Raw genomic sequence first — 18,197 nt, 5'->3', positions numbered from 1 at the left:
AAAAAAAAATATGGAAGGAGACGAGATGTGATTGTCTCAGAGACACTTTCACATCCTGCAAGACGAGTCTTCGTGCCAAGTGATGTAACCACACCTGGGGCCAGAAGCCCTGCAAGACAAGAGCTTATGCAAAGGGATTTGGAAAAGTCCTGCGTGGTTATGTCAGACACATTTCTTGTACAGAGAAAGAAACGATATTCGCTCATGGGCAGTTACATGTTGCGTTGTCACGGTGTAACTCCAAACATGGAATCAAAATTCAATGCAATATTGATGAAAAGGTAAAAGCAAAAAGAGATCGAATATATGGACATAAGTGATTTGACAGAAGTGCAGATCACGCGGCACGGCAGCAGCAGCAGCAACAACTCAGCAGCTGATCGAGCAAAGAGGAGGTAAAAAAAACTTTATTTGTTTCCCATTGTATCACCGTTTAAGCAGGGGGAGAAGCCCCCTAGTAGTAATAATCATAGTAATAATAGTCCTTTTTGTATGTAAGAAGTGATGCTGTCCTTTAGTTCCACAAACCTGAAAGGTGTGTGACATGGCTCTTATGATTGACTGGATTTATGATGAAGACACAGTGTTTGTTCCCTGTCATTAAGTTAAGTTTTGGACTTGAATATCTGTGCACTGTTTTGATCCATGATGTTGTTTTCTTTTTTCAGGATGGAAGAAGTGTTTTACATCGGGTATGTGAGTCAGGTCTGACATCCTTAGTAAAACTTCTGATTAATAATGGAGCTGACATAAATCGTCAAAATCAAGTGAGTGTTTCCTTTTGCTAAAAGTCAAGTCCGACACTGTAAGAGTGATGGCATGGTTGGAAAGAAATCTGGGATGATTAGTAGTGAAGAACCAGTTGCTTTGTGCTGTAGGAGTTTCATAATTATTTAATTGTACAGTTCATTAACAGGGTGCTTAATTATGTGAAATCCTGAGTTTGAGCCCCAGCCTGCCAGATATCTGTAGGAATCACTTCCCTGTGCAGGTGGGATTTCCCTTTCCATCCACACCTCAAAGATCAGGTCAATTGGTGCCTTGTGAGCGTGGGTGTAAGACAAGTTGGTCTATATTATTGCCTTACTACATGCTGCTGGGCTAGACTGTAGGGAGCTTGGAAAATGAATGAATGGACTTTACTAAGAAAAAGGAGAAAAAAAAATGACACTTTCTACCTTTTTAGTTATCTCAATACTGTATTTAGATTAATATTTATGGGAAATTCTCCTATGTGATTAGGGACCTGCAACTGATTTTGGTCTTGATTTTTTTATCTAAGGGTCTATCTTTATTTGTCAGATGACCCTCTCGGTAAACATTTGAGAATCAATAATGACAAAGATGATGCCAGACCATCATATTATACAATATGCTGTACCAGTTATGTATTCCGACCAGCACTGTAGTATACCTGAGAGGAAGGTATTTTCTTACCAAGAGTTCTTGGTTCCAGGTTAAAGGTTGTTGTCATGTGTATGTAGTAAAATAACATGTCTCCTCAGAAAACAGTGTCAACAATACACCACAAAAAAGTGTATGATACATGATTTGTTGTTATGATTTGTTTGTTCAGTGACCTTATGATCTGTGGATAGAAACTGGCGCAAGAGCCAATGCTCATGTACTGCTTGCTAGAAGGAAGGAGTGTGAAAAGCAACTGTGCAGAATTTTCTTTAATTGCACAGTTTGCAGGGGTGGCGCAGTGGTAGTGCTGCTGCCTCGCAGTAAGGAGACCTGGGTTCGCTTCCTTGTCCTCCCTGCGTGGAGTTTGCATGTTCTCCCCATGTCTGTGTGGGTTTCCTCCCACAGTCCAAAGACATACAGGTTAGGTGCGTTGGCAATCCTAAATTATCCCTAGTGTGTGCTTGGTGTGTGGGTGTATGTGTGTCCTGCCCGGGGTTTGTTCCTGCCTTGTGCCTTGTGCTGACTGGGATTGGCTCTAGCAGACCCCCATGAACCTGTGTTAGGATATAGCGGGTTGGACAATGACTGACTGACTGACTGCACAGTTTGCCTTTCTGAGGCCGCCAGTGCTGTTTATATCCCAAAGAGCTGGTGCTGGTAATAATCTGTGCCACTTTCAATACACTTTGAAGGGCGTGAGGATCCTGAGCCCAGAATGTCCCATACCAGGATGTTATGCAGCTGTTGTCACCATTTCTAGTACTGTGCCAGCCTGATTTTCTAGTTTGAATTTTGTAATTTTAGCTGATATATCTTGATTACTTCTCATTTAAATGAGTGTGTATGTACTATGTAAATGCATTGTTACATTCCTTTCTGTAACTCTTATGTTCTGTAAATCTGTGTTAGTGTCAGGAATAAACTGAGTTGAATTATATAAATGCCATCTTCTACAAAAACATGGCACAAAAAGCAGTGGTTGAGAAATGTTGCTTTTTATTATTGGTATTTCTTGAGTTATTACATCTTTGTGTTGGCATGAAAAACTACAAGTTATATTCTACTCAAGATCAGCAGATATTTCTTTTATTAATATTGTGCTTGGTGAGATTGGTGTGCTTTGATAGGCCATTGCATAAGGGAAAATAGAACGGAAATGAATAGAGCTGCAGAATAAAATGAGAATGCGGATTCTGTTATATCTGAAATGATCTTCTGTTGACTGTGGTGAATGGGATATGAGACTAAATCCTACATTCTGATAAAAATCATAAACAGTTCTTTATGAAAAGCTGTGGTTGGTATGTTTTTTTTGTTAGACAGACTTCACGTCTTAGTATTACTTTGTGTCTAAATATAAATAAAAGGAGCTATTTTTATGGATCTTATTTGTGCAGCAGTTTCTTGTGATTATTTTTGTTGTCATTGCACAGAACAAGTTGGCACCCATTCATCTGGCAGTTATGAAGGGTCACATCCCGGTCATCCACACCTTGATAGAAGCAGGATGCAACATTGACATCACCGACAATGTAAGCTTCACTGTGAACTTTTTATTTGTACTCTGATTCCTTCGATCATGAATTATTTCTAGATATTTCTGTTGCCATTGACTTTTGCACAAAAAAGTGCGGATTTACTTAAGCAAAGAAAAATACAATAAATGCTTAAAATGATGATTAGTGGCTGCAGGTTTGTGTTCCAACCCAATTTCTTAATAAGAAGTCAGTTATTGCTCAGGCAAATCTTTTTTCTAATTCATTTCAGTGGTCTCTCTTGTTAAGATTCCTCACCCTTCAATGCTTATTTGAGTCTTAAACAGCGGCATCCACTGTGTTGATGGCTCCTTATTAGCAATAAGAAGCCAAGGAAAATGGAACCAACGGTTTTTCATCAAGCTTGTTTCCATTTACACTTACAGTATGTTTATTCATTCTGACCTATCTGGTTTAATAGATATTTGGAAGGAAACTAAAGAGAACAAATTGAAGATCTGAGATTTACCAGTCCACCTTAGGCTACAAATCATTTGGATTACATACTTGGAAAGGAAAAAATGTACAATATAATAATGACATTCTGTGCAGATGCATTGCACACCACCCATTTTGTAACTCTTACAGATATTTAGTGCACAGATACACAGTCGTAAGAATACATTGGGAGATTTGGGGAGACACTGCTCACTCTGTAAGAAGAGTGGAGATGACTACACTTGCTGGGGTCTCCAGGCGATATGCACAAGATTAAGTTGACCCTCATGTTCTCTTCTTCGTTTCCTGTCGATTTATTTCTGGTCATTTCTCCGACTATTCTCTCAAGCCATATATTATAATGGTAAAACATTTAGCCTTTTTTTAAAGAATGCTAGTCCTCCAATGGTGTTCTTTTACTAAAGAGATCTGACAGCCTCATAAAACCAGTGGATAGCGCCGGCCCCCTGTGGGTTTTAAAGTTTGAATCTCCTAACATGTTATTTACTTAGGCTATACTAACTCTGCACACTTCCTCCTGAATTCCTACCTCTTGTACTGCATTGACAATGTTTGCAATGTAAACCGACATTTGTACACATCACTCATATTCTATATGCTTCAGCGAGTCTTGACATTTTGAACCATATGGCCTCAGTTTCAACTCCATTCCCTAGATTTCCAGTGTTTCCTCTTGTTCAGCAACAACTGACTGCTATGACACTTCTATCCTGTTAGTATATAATAAATGAGGTGGTGCAGTGTTTGGAACTGCTACCTCACTGCCCCAGAAACCTGAGTTTAAGTCCTGACCCCGTGGCTCTCTGTTTGTAGTCTGCATGATCCCCCTCTAAGTATTCCCATTTAATTGGTTGATTGATTGGTGGGTATAATTTGGTCCTGGTGCCCACTTATGGTTTGTAATCTATGCTTTGGGGATTAGCTCTTGCTCTCTGTAACCCTGTAATGGAATATATGGATTCAAAAAATGGCTGTTTCTGAACAGTTAACATTGTGGTATTTAAGTGTCTATTGAAATATAAATTTCAAAATGAAATGTCAAATATAAATTAGATTACCTGATCACCTGAGAGCACCTTAGATATTACCTCTCCGATTTTTAATTTGAGACTCTTCTGTACTTCATACACACAAAGGATTCAGTACGTCCAAAAGGGCAGACTTAAAACCGGAGGCTCAATAAAACGTTTAGATTATTCATCTTGGCAAGAGAACACAGAGCTACAGGAGTTGGACTAGCTGGTTCTTTAGGACAGAGTGCAGTTTCACTGTTTTTCTTCTTTTCATCTACTGAGATAGTTGCCAGAGGAATTCATTATAATTAGGACGCCTAGCAGTACGCTTGTTTTTATATTGGGAGTTGGATACGATCAGAGCCATCCTTTCAATCCAACCTCATATTTATGAGGTACTTGTACCAAAACAATTTCACTGCCTGCCCACCCAAAGTTATCCTTTCATAGACATGAGTTACAGAGTAGTAAAACAAATGAAAAATAATGCATTCCACATTTACCAGTACGTATACTGTTGTGAAATCAATTGGATGGCGATGACTTTAAGAGAGAGCCAAAATTAAAAGATCGTATGAATATATAGTTCACTATAATCTGCAAGCTGTGGGTGGATGGAGAAGAGCAGACTGTGCAAACCGAAATGTCTTTAATGCAGTCAAATAATGGGGGAGCTGTGAGGTTTTTATTCAAGCTTTTGGCACTTCTGCATTAAATAACTTGTTTACTTTGCAGCTTTTGGCCTTTTGTATGAAATCTTTTTGATACGATGGGTGTACATTTATTGAATTTTGAAGACCTTCTTTATCCGTCTGTCTGTCCTTTATTTTGCCACCTAAGACAATTGCTAGTGTGGAAGAAAATTAGAACCTCTTACTATTAGAAACCAGGCAGGAGAAGATTTGTTCAGTGCCTCTTTAATATCACTTCATGAAGAGGGAGCGTTCATCACAGCAGTCTGTTACAGCATGGTCAGAATAATCAAAGATACATAAGGCAGAGGTTCAATTTATAAACCATTGAATTTACATACAGTGTCAAGCAATGCATATGTTACCAGCAATGTAAGAAAGGCAAGCATTGTATAGAATGCCGAAAATTGGACATCAAAGTATGAAATGATTAATATTTCACACATTTCCTAGGCATTCTCTGCAATGCCAAAAGACAAACCAGCAAAGTATAAAATACTCCCGCTAATGCAAAAAAGCAATGAAGTGCAATTCAAAATGCCATTCAAGCCTTCCTTGTTGCAAAAAGTAGGTTAATTTTAACCCTAATTTTTTTTCAGTAAGAAACGTTTGTATTTTATTTGATATTTTCTTTTTTCATTCATGTAATTTTTAATGAAGGCCTTTTCATGACTCTCTTTTCAAGTTTCACTTTTTTGTGTGAACGACAATTAAGTGCAATTTAAAATATTTTTTTTTCCTTCCTTGTTGCAACAAGTAGGTTCTTACTTTATTTTTTTTTGTTTTCCTCAGTAAGAAAGTCCTATACTTTATTTTGTATTTCTTTCATTTTCACATACATCTTTTCATTAAAAGCCCTGTCATTATTTTCTTTTAATACTTTGCCTAAATAGCATTTGTCATTCTATATAATGCCTAGGTATTACATACAATGCCTAGGGAAAGTATATATAATATTAAAATAATTCAGATATTTCATTCTTTGCCAAAAACGGCAGGAATTCTATATATTGCCTAGGCATTCTATACAATGCCCGCATTTCATACATTGATGGTAACATATATATTTAGTCTAGTTGGTTAATCAGCTTACACCCAAATGACTTATTTAAAATAAAAGTCTATTTTATGATATTATGGTTCTTCTTCTACCCTTTGGATTGAGCCACTGCCATTTAAATTTTTGTTTGTGTAGCAACTGTCCATTGGGGTTGTTTTCAGGACATCTGCTGACCTCTTAGTCATCTTTCAGTACATTTTATTTTGTGTATTACATCTGCCTTTCTTCTGGTATATCCTTTGCTTACTTTTTTCCAAAACCAATTCTTATATATTCCAATATACACCACAAAACAAAATCCTTAACTATTGTTACCTCTAAATTATTCTCTCACACTGGTTATACCACATTGTGCGTAATTATTTTTCATTATTCATTTAAATCCTTAAGAATGCAGGGTCATTATATTCTATATTTAGTTCTTTAACATTTTGTATCCAATTACTATCAGTACAGTGGTTTAAGAAAAACAAATGCAAATATAATTTTCAATTACAACTTATTTTTCCTCAAATGTCATCTTTTCTGTGGTTAACATATTTCTAAATGTGATATTCACAGAGGAAGCAAACAGCGTTGCACATAGCAGCTGAGCTTGGGAAAGCAGACGTAGTGGAAATGCTGCTGAAGGCTAATTGTGACCTTACACTTCAAGACAAGGTAAACAGTTTTATATGATTTAGAAACAGTGGGCAGATTACTATGGGACATGTCGTAAATAATGTTTTTTTTTTTCTCCCTTGCTTATCAGTGACCGGGTCGTGGGGCCAAAAGTCTTAGCCGTGAGGCCTATGCATGCTTTCCTCCAGCCACACTTTTTCAACTCATACTGTGTAGATCGATTGGTAAATTGTGAACTTTGCCTTTTGGCTCAGCTCCTTCTTCACTACTATGGATCAGTATGGCGACAACATAAAAGCTTTTGCCTCTCCATTCTGTCAATCCGTCTCGCCATCCTGTTACCCCTCACTCGTGAAAAAGACCCCCCAAGGTTCTTAAACTCCTCCACCTGAAGCAATAACTCGCCACCTACTCGAAGAAGACAGCCCACCTTTTTCCTATATACCATAAATATTAATGATAAAGACTAAATAATGAAGTATTACAAATCAGGAAGTACAAACAAGATTTGCAATGTGGCTTGACTTTTTTGCCAAACAAATTAGCTTTACTTACATAACATAATGCATTTTCAAAATTGCTTCATTTAATTCAGGGTTACAGCACAGGGCCAGAGCCTAACCTGGTTGGAACCTGCACTGGAGAGGGTATTAGTAGATCACGGGACCCAGTCACACACACACTCCTACTTAGACTCACACAGAGTCCATTTGTAATCGCCAATTAATCTAACATGCATATCTTTAACTATGTCGGAGGAAATTGGAGCTGTCAAAGGAAGAAAGCAAACCGGCAACTGAGGAGCTTCTCCAAATACCAGTGTAAGGAAAGAGCGGACAGGATCTGCTCACATCACTGGTTTATTCAGAATGGAGGATTCATGGCAATTAGCAGTGCATGGAGACTTGTGGCCAGCTGAGCAAACTGTAGAAGCTTCAGGATTTCTGGGGGCATTACTGAGGCTGGAAGTGGTTCTGGGGATTGCCCTGGAAGTAGCGCCAGGATTTAATATAAAGCAAAATCAGCGACATTACTGAATTGGGCTTAGAGTCAGAGATCAACTGGCAAGGAGATAACACACTTAGGAAGAAATGAGAGGTTAGAGGAAGATGTGTGGTGCTTGTTGCACAGCATTTGTAAAAGTGCAGGGATAGTGCAAGAATGTTTTGACAGAGTAGTAGTAGTAACTTACTTATATAGTGCCCTTCATAGACAAAAGGTCACAGAACTCTGAACAGCAACTACAGTACAGATATATAGTGTTTTTTCCAAAAAACTCAGCACACAATGCATTTGTTTCCCACATCTGTTGCTACGTGCTGTGGCTGCTGTAGGCACCTCTTCAGCATCTCTGGCAGCAGTGGCTGCGTAGGGGCAGCTCAATGACCAGCAGGAATGCATGGCGGGCCGGCTACCACTCTTGTCTTCACACAGCAGGTGGGCACTGGTGGCAGTCGCAGTGTGATACAATATGGTTTGTAACTCTTGTCATCATAAGTGGAGGTCCTCCTAGGCGAATGCTGCTGCAGGCATATCAGCTACACAAACGTGTTCAGCACCACGATCTGCTGGGGACTGATCAGCCGATGCTGGTCCCTCACTTCAGTTTTCGATATCCCTCTCCAGATCTCTTGCATTAAACTCAGAGTCCAAAAAGTCAGAGTCTGATTCAGCGATAATACGTAAAATGTCCATGGAGTATTTTGCTTTGCACATTTGCTTTAGTCTCGCCAGATGTCGATGCCATTTTAGAGGCTGTTTGCTCTTCACTACACAGGGAATCAAGGTCAAATCAACAAAGCTTTCCTTCAAGCAAAGAGAGTCAAACTAAAATGTAAGGGTGAGTTTTGTCACAGTTTACCGACGATTACCGTCCTCTACCCCTGAATTTCGACAAAAGTCAACATCAGCCCTGAAAGAGTTAATCCCCAAGGGGAAATTAAGATACTCCAGCAGGGGCATACTGATAAAAACAATATTAATTAAAGAGCAATAAAAGCACAGTGCAAGTTAAAAAATGCAAGGTGAAGAGTGCGAGGCATAATCTTGTGTAATATTAACGTTTACCCCCTCAGATGGAATTGAAGAGTTGCATAGTTTGGGGGATAAACGATCTCCTCATTCTGTCAGTGGAGCAGGACGGTGACAGCAGTCTGTCACTGAAGCTGCTCCTCTGTCTGGAGGTGATCCTGTTCAGTGGATGCAGTGGATTCTCCAAGATTGACAGGAGCATGCTCAGTACCCGTCACTCTGCCGTGGATGTCAAACTGTCCAGCTCTGTGCCTACAATAGAGCCTGCCCTCCTCACCAGTTTGTCCAGGTGTGAGGCGTCCCTCTTCTTTATGCTGCCTCCCCAGCACACCACTACATAGAAGAGGGCGCTCGCCACAACCGTCTGATAGAACATCTGCAGCATCGTATTGCAGATATTGAAGAACGCCAGCCTTCTAAGGAAGTATAGTCGGCTCTGTCCTCTCTTGCACAGAGCATCAGTATTGGCAGTACAGTCCAATTTATCATCCAGCTGCACTCCCAGGTTTTTATAGGTCTGTACCCTCTGCACACAGTCACCTCTGATAATCACAGGGTCCGGGAGGGGCCTGGGTCTCCTAAAGTCCACCACCAGCTCCTTGGTTTTGCTGGTGTTCAGGTTATAGGTGGTTTGAGTCACACCATTTAACAAAGTCCTTGATTAGGTTCCTATATTTCTCCTCCTGCCCACTCCGGATGCAGCCCTCGATAGCAGTGTCATCAGTGAGCTTTTGCACGTGGCAGGACTCAGAGTTGTATTGGCAGTCCTATGTATATAGGCTGAACAGGACCGGAGAAAGTACAGTCCCCTGCTGCGCTCCTGTGTTGCTGACCACAATGTCAGACCTGCAGTTTCTGAGACGCACATACTGAGGTCTGTCTGTAAGATAGTCCACGATCCATGCCACCAGGTGTGAATCTACTCCCATCTCTGTCAGCTTGTTCCTAAGGAGCAGGTGTTAAAGGCGCTAGAGAAGTCCAGAAACATAATTCTTACAGCACCACTGCCTCTGTCCAAGTGGGAGAGGGATCAGTGTAGCATATACAGTGGGATGCAAAAGTTTGGGCAACCTTGTTAATAGTCATTATTTTCCTGTATAAATTGTTGGTTGTTACGATAAAAAATGTCAGTTAAATATATCATATAGGAGACACACACAGTGATATTTGAGAAGTGAAATGAAGTTTATTGGATTTACAAAAAGTGTGCAATAATTGTTCAAACAAAATCAGGCAGGTGCATAAATTTGGGCACCACAAAAAAGAAATGAAATCAATATTTTGCCCCAATTCATCACTTGCTTGAATTCTGTATCAATAAATTATTTTTGAGAAGGAACACTTTTTGCTACTTTTCTGGGAAACAATTGTACAGTTCTTGTTCCTTATTTGTAAGTTAGGACTGAGGATTGTAAAATATTTTTTTTGTAAAAGGGTGCAGGGTGATAGGGTGAGGAACTCAACAATACAGGGTGGCCTTGGTGCAAAACTGCTGCTTCTCGGGACGAAGACATGTCAGCTAAGACGATCTGGGTCTGCTCACATCTCTGTGGAGTTTGCTAGTTCTTCTCAAGGTGGCTGCTGTTTTGTTTTCCTTTTCTTCTTTGTAATCCGCTTTTCCTCACACATCCTAAAGACATATGTGTCAGGTTGATTGGTCACTCTGCACAGTGGATGCATGGCACCTGGGTCAGAATGGCAACCCCAGCCAGGGCTGGTTCATGTCCTGAGACCCTTGCTGCTCTAATGAGCTCTGGTCATAAGATGTTGCAAGGGATTAAATTGAGTAAATAATGAAAGGGTGGACACTTGCATATTTCAAGATATTCTGAAATCATTTAGACAATTTCAGTACCGCCTGACACACGAGACGTTTTAAGGTGACTAGTGTATACGATAAATACTGGGTACAAAATTAGCTTTGTTTTTTTAAGAATTTATCTTAAAAAAAAGTTTATTTTGCTTAGTCATCATCATGGGAAAAATACAAAATATCACCTTACTTTAAGTTATAGCCCAGCTGCCTACTTCTGTGTCTATAAAAGACATGTTTTCATGACAGGAGATAAATATGTATGTTAGGTTACAATGATGAGTATGACTAAATAAATATCAGTGCGGAAGCCAGCAAGTTAAACAAATGATGTTCAGAGGACTTTTTTTTTTTCTCAAGAAAGTTTACATTTTATTTGATTGTCTTCAAAATGTTTATATTTTAGTTCCTGAAAGTCCCTCAGACAATCCCTAACCAGCTAACTTCCTCCACACAAAACACAAACACGTTGATTTTATCTTTGTTATTGAAGTGGTGGGTAAAAGCTTATCTTCCTTATGTAAGGCTTGATTGATTTGTATGCTTCCTCATGTTAGATGCCTTTATTTATTTTTAGAAAGATTCTGTCAGACCAGCAAGAATGACATAAATTGATTACCCCGTGATGGACATGTCATTAGATATATGCTAATTATCTTATGGCGATTTAGAGGACATCTTGTAGTCGTCCAGGCTGTCTACCCATCCTTTATAAAACCAGGTTGATTCAAGTCATAATTATGGAGTGATAGGACCATCCACATTAGGTGCAAAGCAGGAATCAATAGGATGGCACTCTCATTTACATCCATAAAGACATTTTTAAAAAGTCCTCATGTATATTTAATGAATATGGCCTGCATCCAGTTTAGCACTTATTGTTACCAAAACCGAAGGGAGGCCTGAAGTAACAAACATGAGGAATGAAAACAAAAAATGTTCTACATTATATAATTTGTGAATGAGTATCTATCTATCTTATAGTGCCTTATCTATCTATCTTATAAATTATTGAACATTCTGTAGGTGCACGTGGAGTCCTTTCTTATTGGCTCGCTCTTTATTATGCTGTCCTACCAATTGTCCACCCTACTAGCCCCTGGCATATAAAATTATGGTGTGCACTAGATGCTGGTATTACGAGTTTAAATTTCCTCATGTAACGTTTAAGCTAAAGACACTGATTATCCTTTCTGTTTTCAACAGCAAGGGAAAACTGCACTTGGAGTGGCAGCAAGAGGAAACTATGTAATTATTGTTGACATGATTATTAAAGCAGAGCGATATTTCATTTGGAAAAAGGTAATAAAAATGTTTCTATATGCATAGTCAATATGCGGCATACATATTTTACATTTGTTTTAAGTAAAATGGGTGACGCTGTAGTAAATTGGGTAATGCTGCTGAATCCTAAACCCAGTCACGAGCTGTGAGCAAGTCCTTTCTGAATGTGTCTTTTGGTCACTCTGCTTTGTGATTTATTTCAGTGCTGTTTTACATTCTCTTTATGTGTCACATTATTTTAGGCAGGCACTCAACTCTGTCCATGTAGGGATGAGTTAAGTTTAGTGTTAGGATCTGTTTTGGCTTTTTGTGCCACCACTTTTTTTTGTTTTCACTGTGGAAGACCAGCATTTTATATATAAATATTTTTGCCTTTGATGAACTGGCAACTTCTTCAGGATTGAGAATTTATGTATGATTTATTGTGTAACCTAAATATGACAGAATGATGATATATTTTTTTGTAAGTGCATAATGTACACATACTTGGATTGGTTGGTGAAATTTAATTCAGTGTAAGTAGGAATCACTTATAAAAGGAGGCCAAGTGGCTCAAATTAGGGTTCACATCATTCAGAAGGTCCATCGTGGGAAGACAGGCAAGCAGCAATTTCTTGGCTTGTATGGATGTAGTGAGAAGTCAAGCAAAATGACACCTTTTATTGGCTACCTAACTGAAAGGTGTCATTTTGCTTGACTTCTCACTACATCCATAATGGCTAACACGGTACAACATCCTAGTACTATTGGCTTGTATGGGAAAAGCATTTCATTCCTTTACCGTCCTAAATCTTTTATCATTTGGTGCTCAGCTGAGTCTTATGACAATCGTGTTTGAATTTGTTTTGAGTTTTATCAAATAAAACCAACTTTCATTTAAGCCATTCTTCTTGCCTCTAAAACTAGAGATCTAGAGATATAGAATTTAAACTGTCGAAGCATATCCAGGCACAGGCACGTAACCTGTTTTTTTGAATGTTTAATAAATTAGTTGGTACATTAGTAAACCTAGGCTAAGTCTCTGCTTCCCTGGAGTTCAATAAATCAGTTCATACATACAGTATATAAATATTGGGCAGCATGGTGGCTGCCTCTCATCTCCAGGGGAGTATGTTTCAAGTTCAGCTCTATTGCAGTATGTGAAATATGTGTTTGGTTTATTGATGACCCTAATTTGTCCCTGTGTGTTTATATATACTGCTCAAAAGAGTATAGCATAAAGTCAATGAAACTTATGGGATATTAATCTGGTCAGTTAAGTAGCAGAGGGGGTTGTTAATCAGTTTCAGCTGCTGTGGTGTTAATAAAATTAACAACAGATGCACTAGAGGGGCAACAATGAGATGACCCCCAAAACAGGAATGGTTTAACAGGTGGAGGCCACTGACATTTTTCCCTCCTCATCTTTTCTGACTGTTTCTTCACTAGTTTTGCATTTGGCTACAGTCAGTGTCACTACTGGTAGCATGAGGCGATACCTGGACCCTACAGAGGTTGCACAGGTAGTCCAACTTCTCCAGGATGGCACATCAATACGTGTCATTACCAGAAGGTTTGCTGTGTCTCCCTGCACAGTCTCAAGGGCATGGAGGAGATTCTAGGAGACAAGCAGTTACTCTAGGAGAGCTGGAGAGGGCCATAGAAGGTCCATAACCCATCAGCAGGACCAGTATCTGCTCTTTTGGGCAAGGAGGAACAGGATGAGCACTGCCAGAGCCCTACAAAATGACCTCCAGCAGGCCACTGGTGTGAATGGCTCTGACCAAACAACCAGAAAGACTTCATGATTGTGACCCAAGGGCCCCATGTCCTCTAATGGGCCCTGAGCTCACTGCCCAGCAGCATGCAGCTCGATTGGCATTCACCATAGAATACCAGAATTGGCAGATGCACCACTGGTGCCCTGTGCTTTACAGATGAGAGCAGGTTCACCCTGAGCACGTGACAGAAGTGAAAGGGTCTGGAGAAGCCATGGAGAACATTATGCTGCCTGTAACATCATTCAGCATGAGCAGTTTGGTGGTGGGTTAATGATTGTTTGGGGAGGCATATCCATGGAGGGTCACACAGAGCCATACAGGCTTGACAAAGGCACCTTGGCTGCCATTAGGTATCAGGGTGAAATCCTTGGACCCATTGTCAGACCCTATGCTGGTACAGTGGCTCCTGGTGCACAACAATTCCTGGCCTCATGTGGTGAGAGTATGCAGGCAGTTCCTGGAGGATGAAGGAATTGATACCATTGACTGGCCACCCCACTTTCCTGAACTAAATCCAATAGAACACCTCTGGGACATTATGTTTTGGTCCATCCAATGCCACCAGGTTGCACCTCAGACTGTCCAGGAGCTCAGTGATGCCCTGGTCAAGATCTTGGAGGAGATCCCCCACAACACCATCTGTCATCTCATTAGAAGCATGCACCGATGTTGTCAGGCATGTATACAAGAAGACAGGGGCCATACAAAGTGCTGCGTACAATTTTGAGTTGCTGCAATTAAATTTTGGCAAAATGGATTAGCCTGCCACATAATTTTTTCACTCTGATTTTTAGGGCGTCTTTGAATTCAGGGCTCTGTAGGTTGATCATTTTCATTTCCATCAAACGATGTGGCATCCTTTCGTTCCTAACACATTACCCAGTCTATATCAGTATAGATATCCACGAGGATTTCTTTTTCCCATTGACATCTGATGTGTTTTCAAAGTGCTCCTTTAATTTTTTTGAGCAATTTATATATATATATATATATATATATATATATATATATATATATATATACTGTATATATATATATATATATATATATATACTGTATATATATATATATATATATATACAGTATAAAATGGTATGCACTATGATTAAATGATAACAGTTTTGGTTTTTGCCTTGTGCCTTCTGTAGGCCGGGTAGTGTCTGGTACTGAACTTTGACGAAAAGGTTCAGGCTCCCCAAATCCTTAAAATTGGGTAACTGAGTTCAGTATATTGATAGATGCTTGGATATATAGTAGAAACACAGTATGTCTTTACTAATTCCTTTACTTTTTGTCCTTTGTTCCTTTGGAAAGACCTGTCTGATTGTGAATTATGTAATGTAATATCCTGTCATTTATTTTTAAATGTCAATGCAAAGATCTAATTTATACCTCCATTTAGTTGAGAGTTAGCATTTGACACTTTCACTGTGTTGTAAGTTTACCCCGCCTTCACTCTGCTGTAGGACAATGCCATTCACAACGATGCTACGAGGGAATTTCCACTGACCTTCAAATTTGACCACAAAACAGAGAACAAGCAGATCCGTGGAATCATGTGGAAGCTGGCCTACAACCAGCTAAAGGACAATGACTGGAAGAAGCTGGCAATGGAATGGCATTTTACTGAGCCTCAGATCCAAGCCATTGAGGAACAGTGGATAGGTAAGAGGTGCCCATTTGTGGCATGGTTAAAATTTCAGTTTAACAGTGGCAATGAATATTGCGATTATAACAGTGTGTTGGCATGTGCATAGGAGAGATGCTGAGTATATTGGGAAAAGGATCCTAAGGATAGAACTGCCAGGCAAAAAGAAAAGAGAAAGGCCTAAGAGAAGGTTTTTGGATGTGGTGAGAGAGGACATGCAGGTGATGGGTGTGACAGAGCAAGATGCAGAGGACAGAAATATATGGAAGAAGATGATCCGCTGTGGCAACCCCTAACTGGAGCAGCCAAAAGAAGAAGAAGAAGATGACAGTGTATGTCAACCTTTGTCAAATCTCTGCTGTACAATACCGGCATTAAAATAAAATGATTGTATCATTACTGGGATGAAGCTGCAGGATATGTCGTTGTCTGCATAAAGCAAGAAATATTGCCTGGGAATTGAAGTTTTATTTACACTCTAATCAGCTTTGTTAGCATCACGTCTATGTTCCAGTTATATCTCTCTATTCTAATAAAAAAAAATTTGGGAAGAGAGATGAGACGTGACTTTCTCAGACAGACACTTTCACGTCCCGTGAGACAAGACTTTCTGCCCAGAGATTTAAACACTCCCGGGACTGGAAATAAAAGCCAAAGAGTAGATGACAAAGTAGAATGTCGTAAAGAATTCCAAAACGTTGGCGTGATACACATGCAGATCAGGTTAGAGCTAATGGAAGTACAAAAATTCGAAAGACTCAAAAAAATGGTAGTAAAGATCGCATTAGCGCAAACAAACAGAAATTATTACTCGATGAAATAATGGAACAGTAAAAAGAGATTGAATATATTGTTCGGATTTAAACTCAGAGACTTGTAGATCCTCTAATTCGTGTTGCCATCAGGGAAAAGTAGCGTTTCTTCCCAATGAAGAGGCTTATCCGTGAGAATTAAAAGATTTGTTGTTTGGTGAAAGTGAAATCCCGTGAGAGAAAATTTCAAGCCCTGCGAGACAAGACTTTATGCAAAAAGATTTGGAAAAGTCCTGCCCACATCTAAAACATTGACAACAAAGCACACGGTTCAATCATTTCTCATTTGTGAGAATGCTATTGTCAAACGCAGTTCGTGCAGAGAGAAAGAAACAATATTCATTCATGGGTAGTTATACGTTTCATTGTCACGATGTAATTCCAAACACGGAATCAAAATTCAATGCGATATTGATGAAAAGGTAGAAGCGAAAAGAGAATTGAATATGTGGACATAGGTGATATGACAGAAGTTTGTAGATATTGTTTGGCTTTAAACTTTAAGTCGGAGACTTGTAGATCGTATAATTCATGTTGCCATCAGGGAAAAGTAGTGTTTCTTCCCAATGAAGAGGCATATCCGCGAGAATTAAAAGTTTTATTCTTTGTTGAAAGTGAAATCCACATACGCGAGCGGCAGACACACGAAGTTGCTGGCGTATAGCGCAGGTAGGGCAGTTGGCGAGCGAAGCGAGCAGGAGGTGAAGCCCCCTAGTCTTTGTAAAAAACAAAACCAATATAAGCATTCATAAGACAGATGTAAATGGGGTCTAAACTCAACATGGATGGGGTAAAACAAAATGGACATATCTTCTCTAAAATAATTTGATTGCTTCTTCCATTGAAGCATTTTTCTGAAAAATGGCAGTACAACCTTACTTTGTGGTAAATGCAAAAAAAAAAGAATTGGTTAGAAGCATCCAAAATATTAAAAAAAAATGTAAAGACCGTTTTAATTTTAATCAACTTATATCTGAAATAGGCATGCAACTAACAACTATTTTGCCAATGGATTAGTTTGTCGTTAATTATTTCAATTAATTAGGCAACATTGGTGCAGAAGTACAAAAGAATTTTGCTACTTGCACAAATCAGGTGCAAATACCTTTGTATAAATGACAAAAAAATGACATAGTAACTAGTCTAGTAACTAACTTTAAGGTGTAGCTTAACACTTTCAAGGTCGCGGTTGACATCAGGGAATAGAAGGCCGAAATGGTTTTGTTCTTGGGTGTCATGGAGTATATTTTTTGACTTTATCCAGTAGATGTCAGCAGTGACCACAAGATGAACCGAGTGTTGTTTATTTGAAGCCTTTTTCTCTTTACAGTACAGCATCATCAAAATAAATACCCTCAAAGGGACGTTTTACATATTGTTGATGACTCTGATTTTGCTCTGTCAGATAAAGATTTTGAGCTGCCAGAAGAAGCAGGAGAAAGTGACACTGAGTGCTGCAGCATTATCCCAAGATGGATTTTCTTTTAAAGCCCTCCAACATCCCAGTTCTGCTTCTCTAAAGAGTCAGCTCATTTTTACAGATATTTTAAGACATGGATATCTTACAAGTTGAAATTGCTCCACACTATTTAGTTCTGTTGTCTTCAACCCTCCACCATATTTACATCCAAAACTCAATATGATTAAGGATTCTAGGGGCAATGAAATGATGTATGTAATATATAGCACATAATTTGAGAACCATTACCGGTGACATTTAGTAATTGTTGCAGATCTATCGTATGTACTGACGTTTAAGTTCTCCCATGTATAAGTCGGGGTTTGATTTTACTGTATAATTTCTGGTATTTTATGTCAGTTGTATAAGTCGAATGCGGAAAACTCACGCTATTGGTCCAAGAGATTATGATATGGTAGCGGCCACCTGAGAGAGTAACCATGGAGCACACTGCCTTTTATTTCCTATGTATTGTGCCTATGTGACCACACGCTAATATCCAAACTATTCTGAAGTGACGTTTGCACTGATTTGTGTTTTTTGTATTTCACACCCACATACACCCTGTATCATAAGAGCATCCCTTATCTACGATGGAGCGTT

At 39.2% G+C, this 18,197-nt stretch overlaps 1 protein-coding gene across 2 annotated transcripts in view; it reads left to right on the top strand.

Annotated features, from left to right (window-relative positions):
- ankdd1b (ankyrin repeat and death domain containing 1B) overlaps positions 1 to 18,197 on the top strand; it is a 79,696-nt gene that overhangs the window by 56,485 nt on the left and 5,014 nt on the right. For both annotated transcript variants that reach the window (XM_039758418.1, XM_039758417.1), the window contains 5 exons: positions 669 to 767; positions 2,841 to 2,939; positions 6,728 to 6,826; positions 11,838 to 11,933; positions 15,142 to 15,340. In XM_039758418.1, coding sequence (XP_039614352.1) covers positions 669 to 767; positions 2,841 to 2,939; positions 6,728 to 6,826; positions 11,838 to 11,933; positions 15,142 to 15,340 — 592 coding nt within the window. The remainder of the gene's footprint in view (positions 1 to 668; positions 768 to 2,840; positions 2,940 to 6,727; positions 6,827 to 11,837; positions 11,934 to 15,141; positions 15,341 to 18,197) is intronic.

Source organism: Polypterus senegalus, chromosome 7 (assembly GCF_016835505.1).
Source record: "Polypterus senegalus isolate Bchr_013 chromosome 7, ASM1683550v1, whole genome shotgun sequence".
Classification (NCBI taxonomy): Eukaryota; Metazoa; Chordata; class Cladistia; order Polypteriformes; family Polypteridae; genus Polypterus; species Polypterus senegalus.
This window is presented reverse-complemented; position numbering and strand designations above follow the sequence as displayed.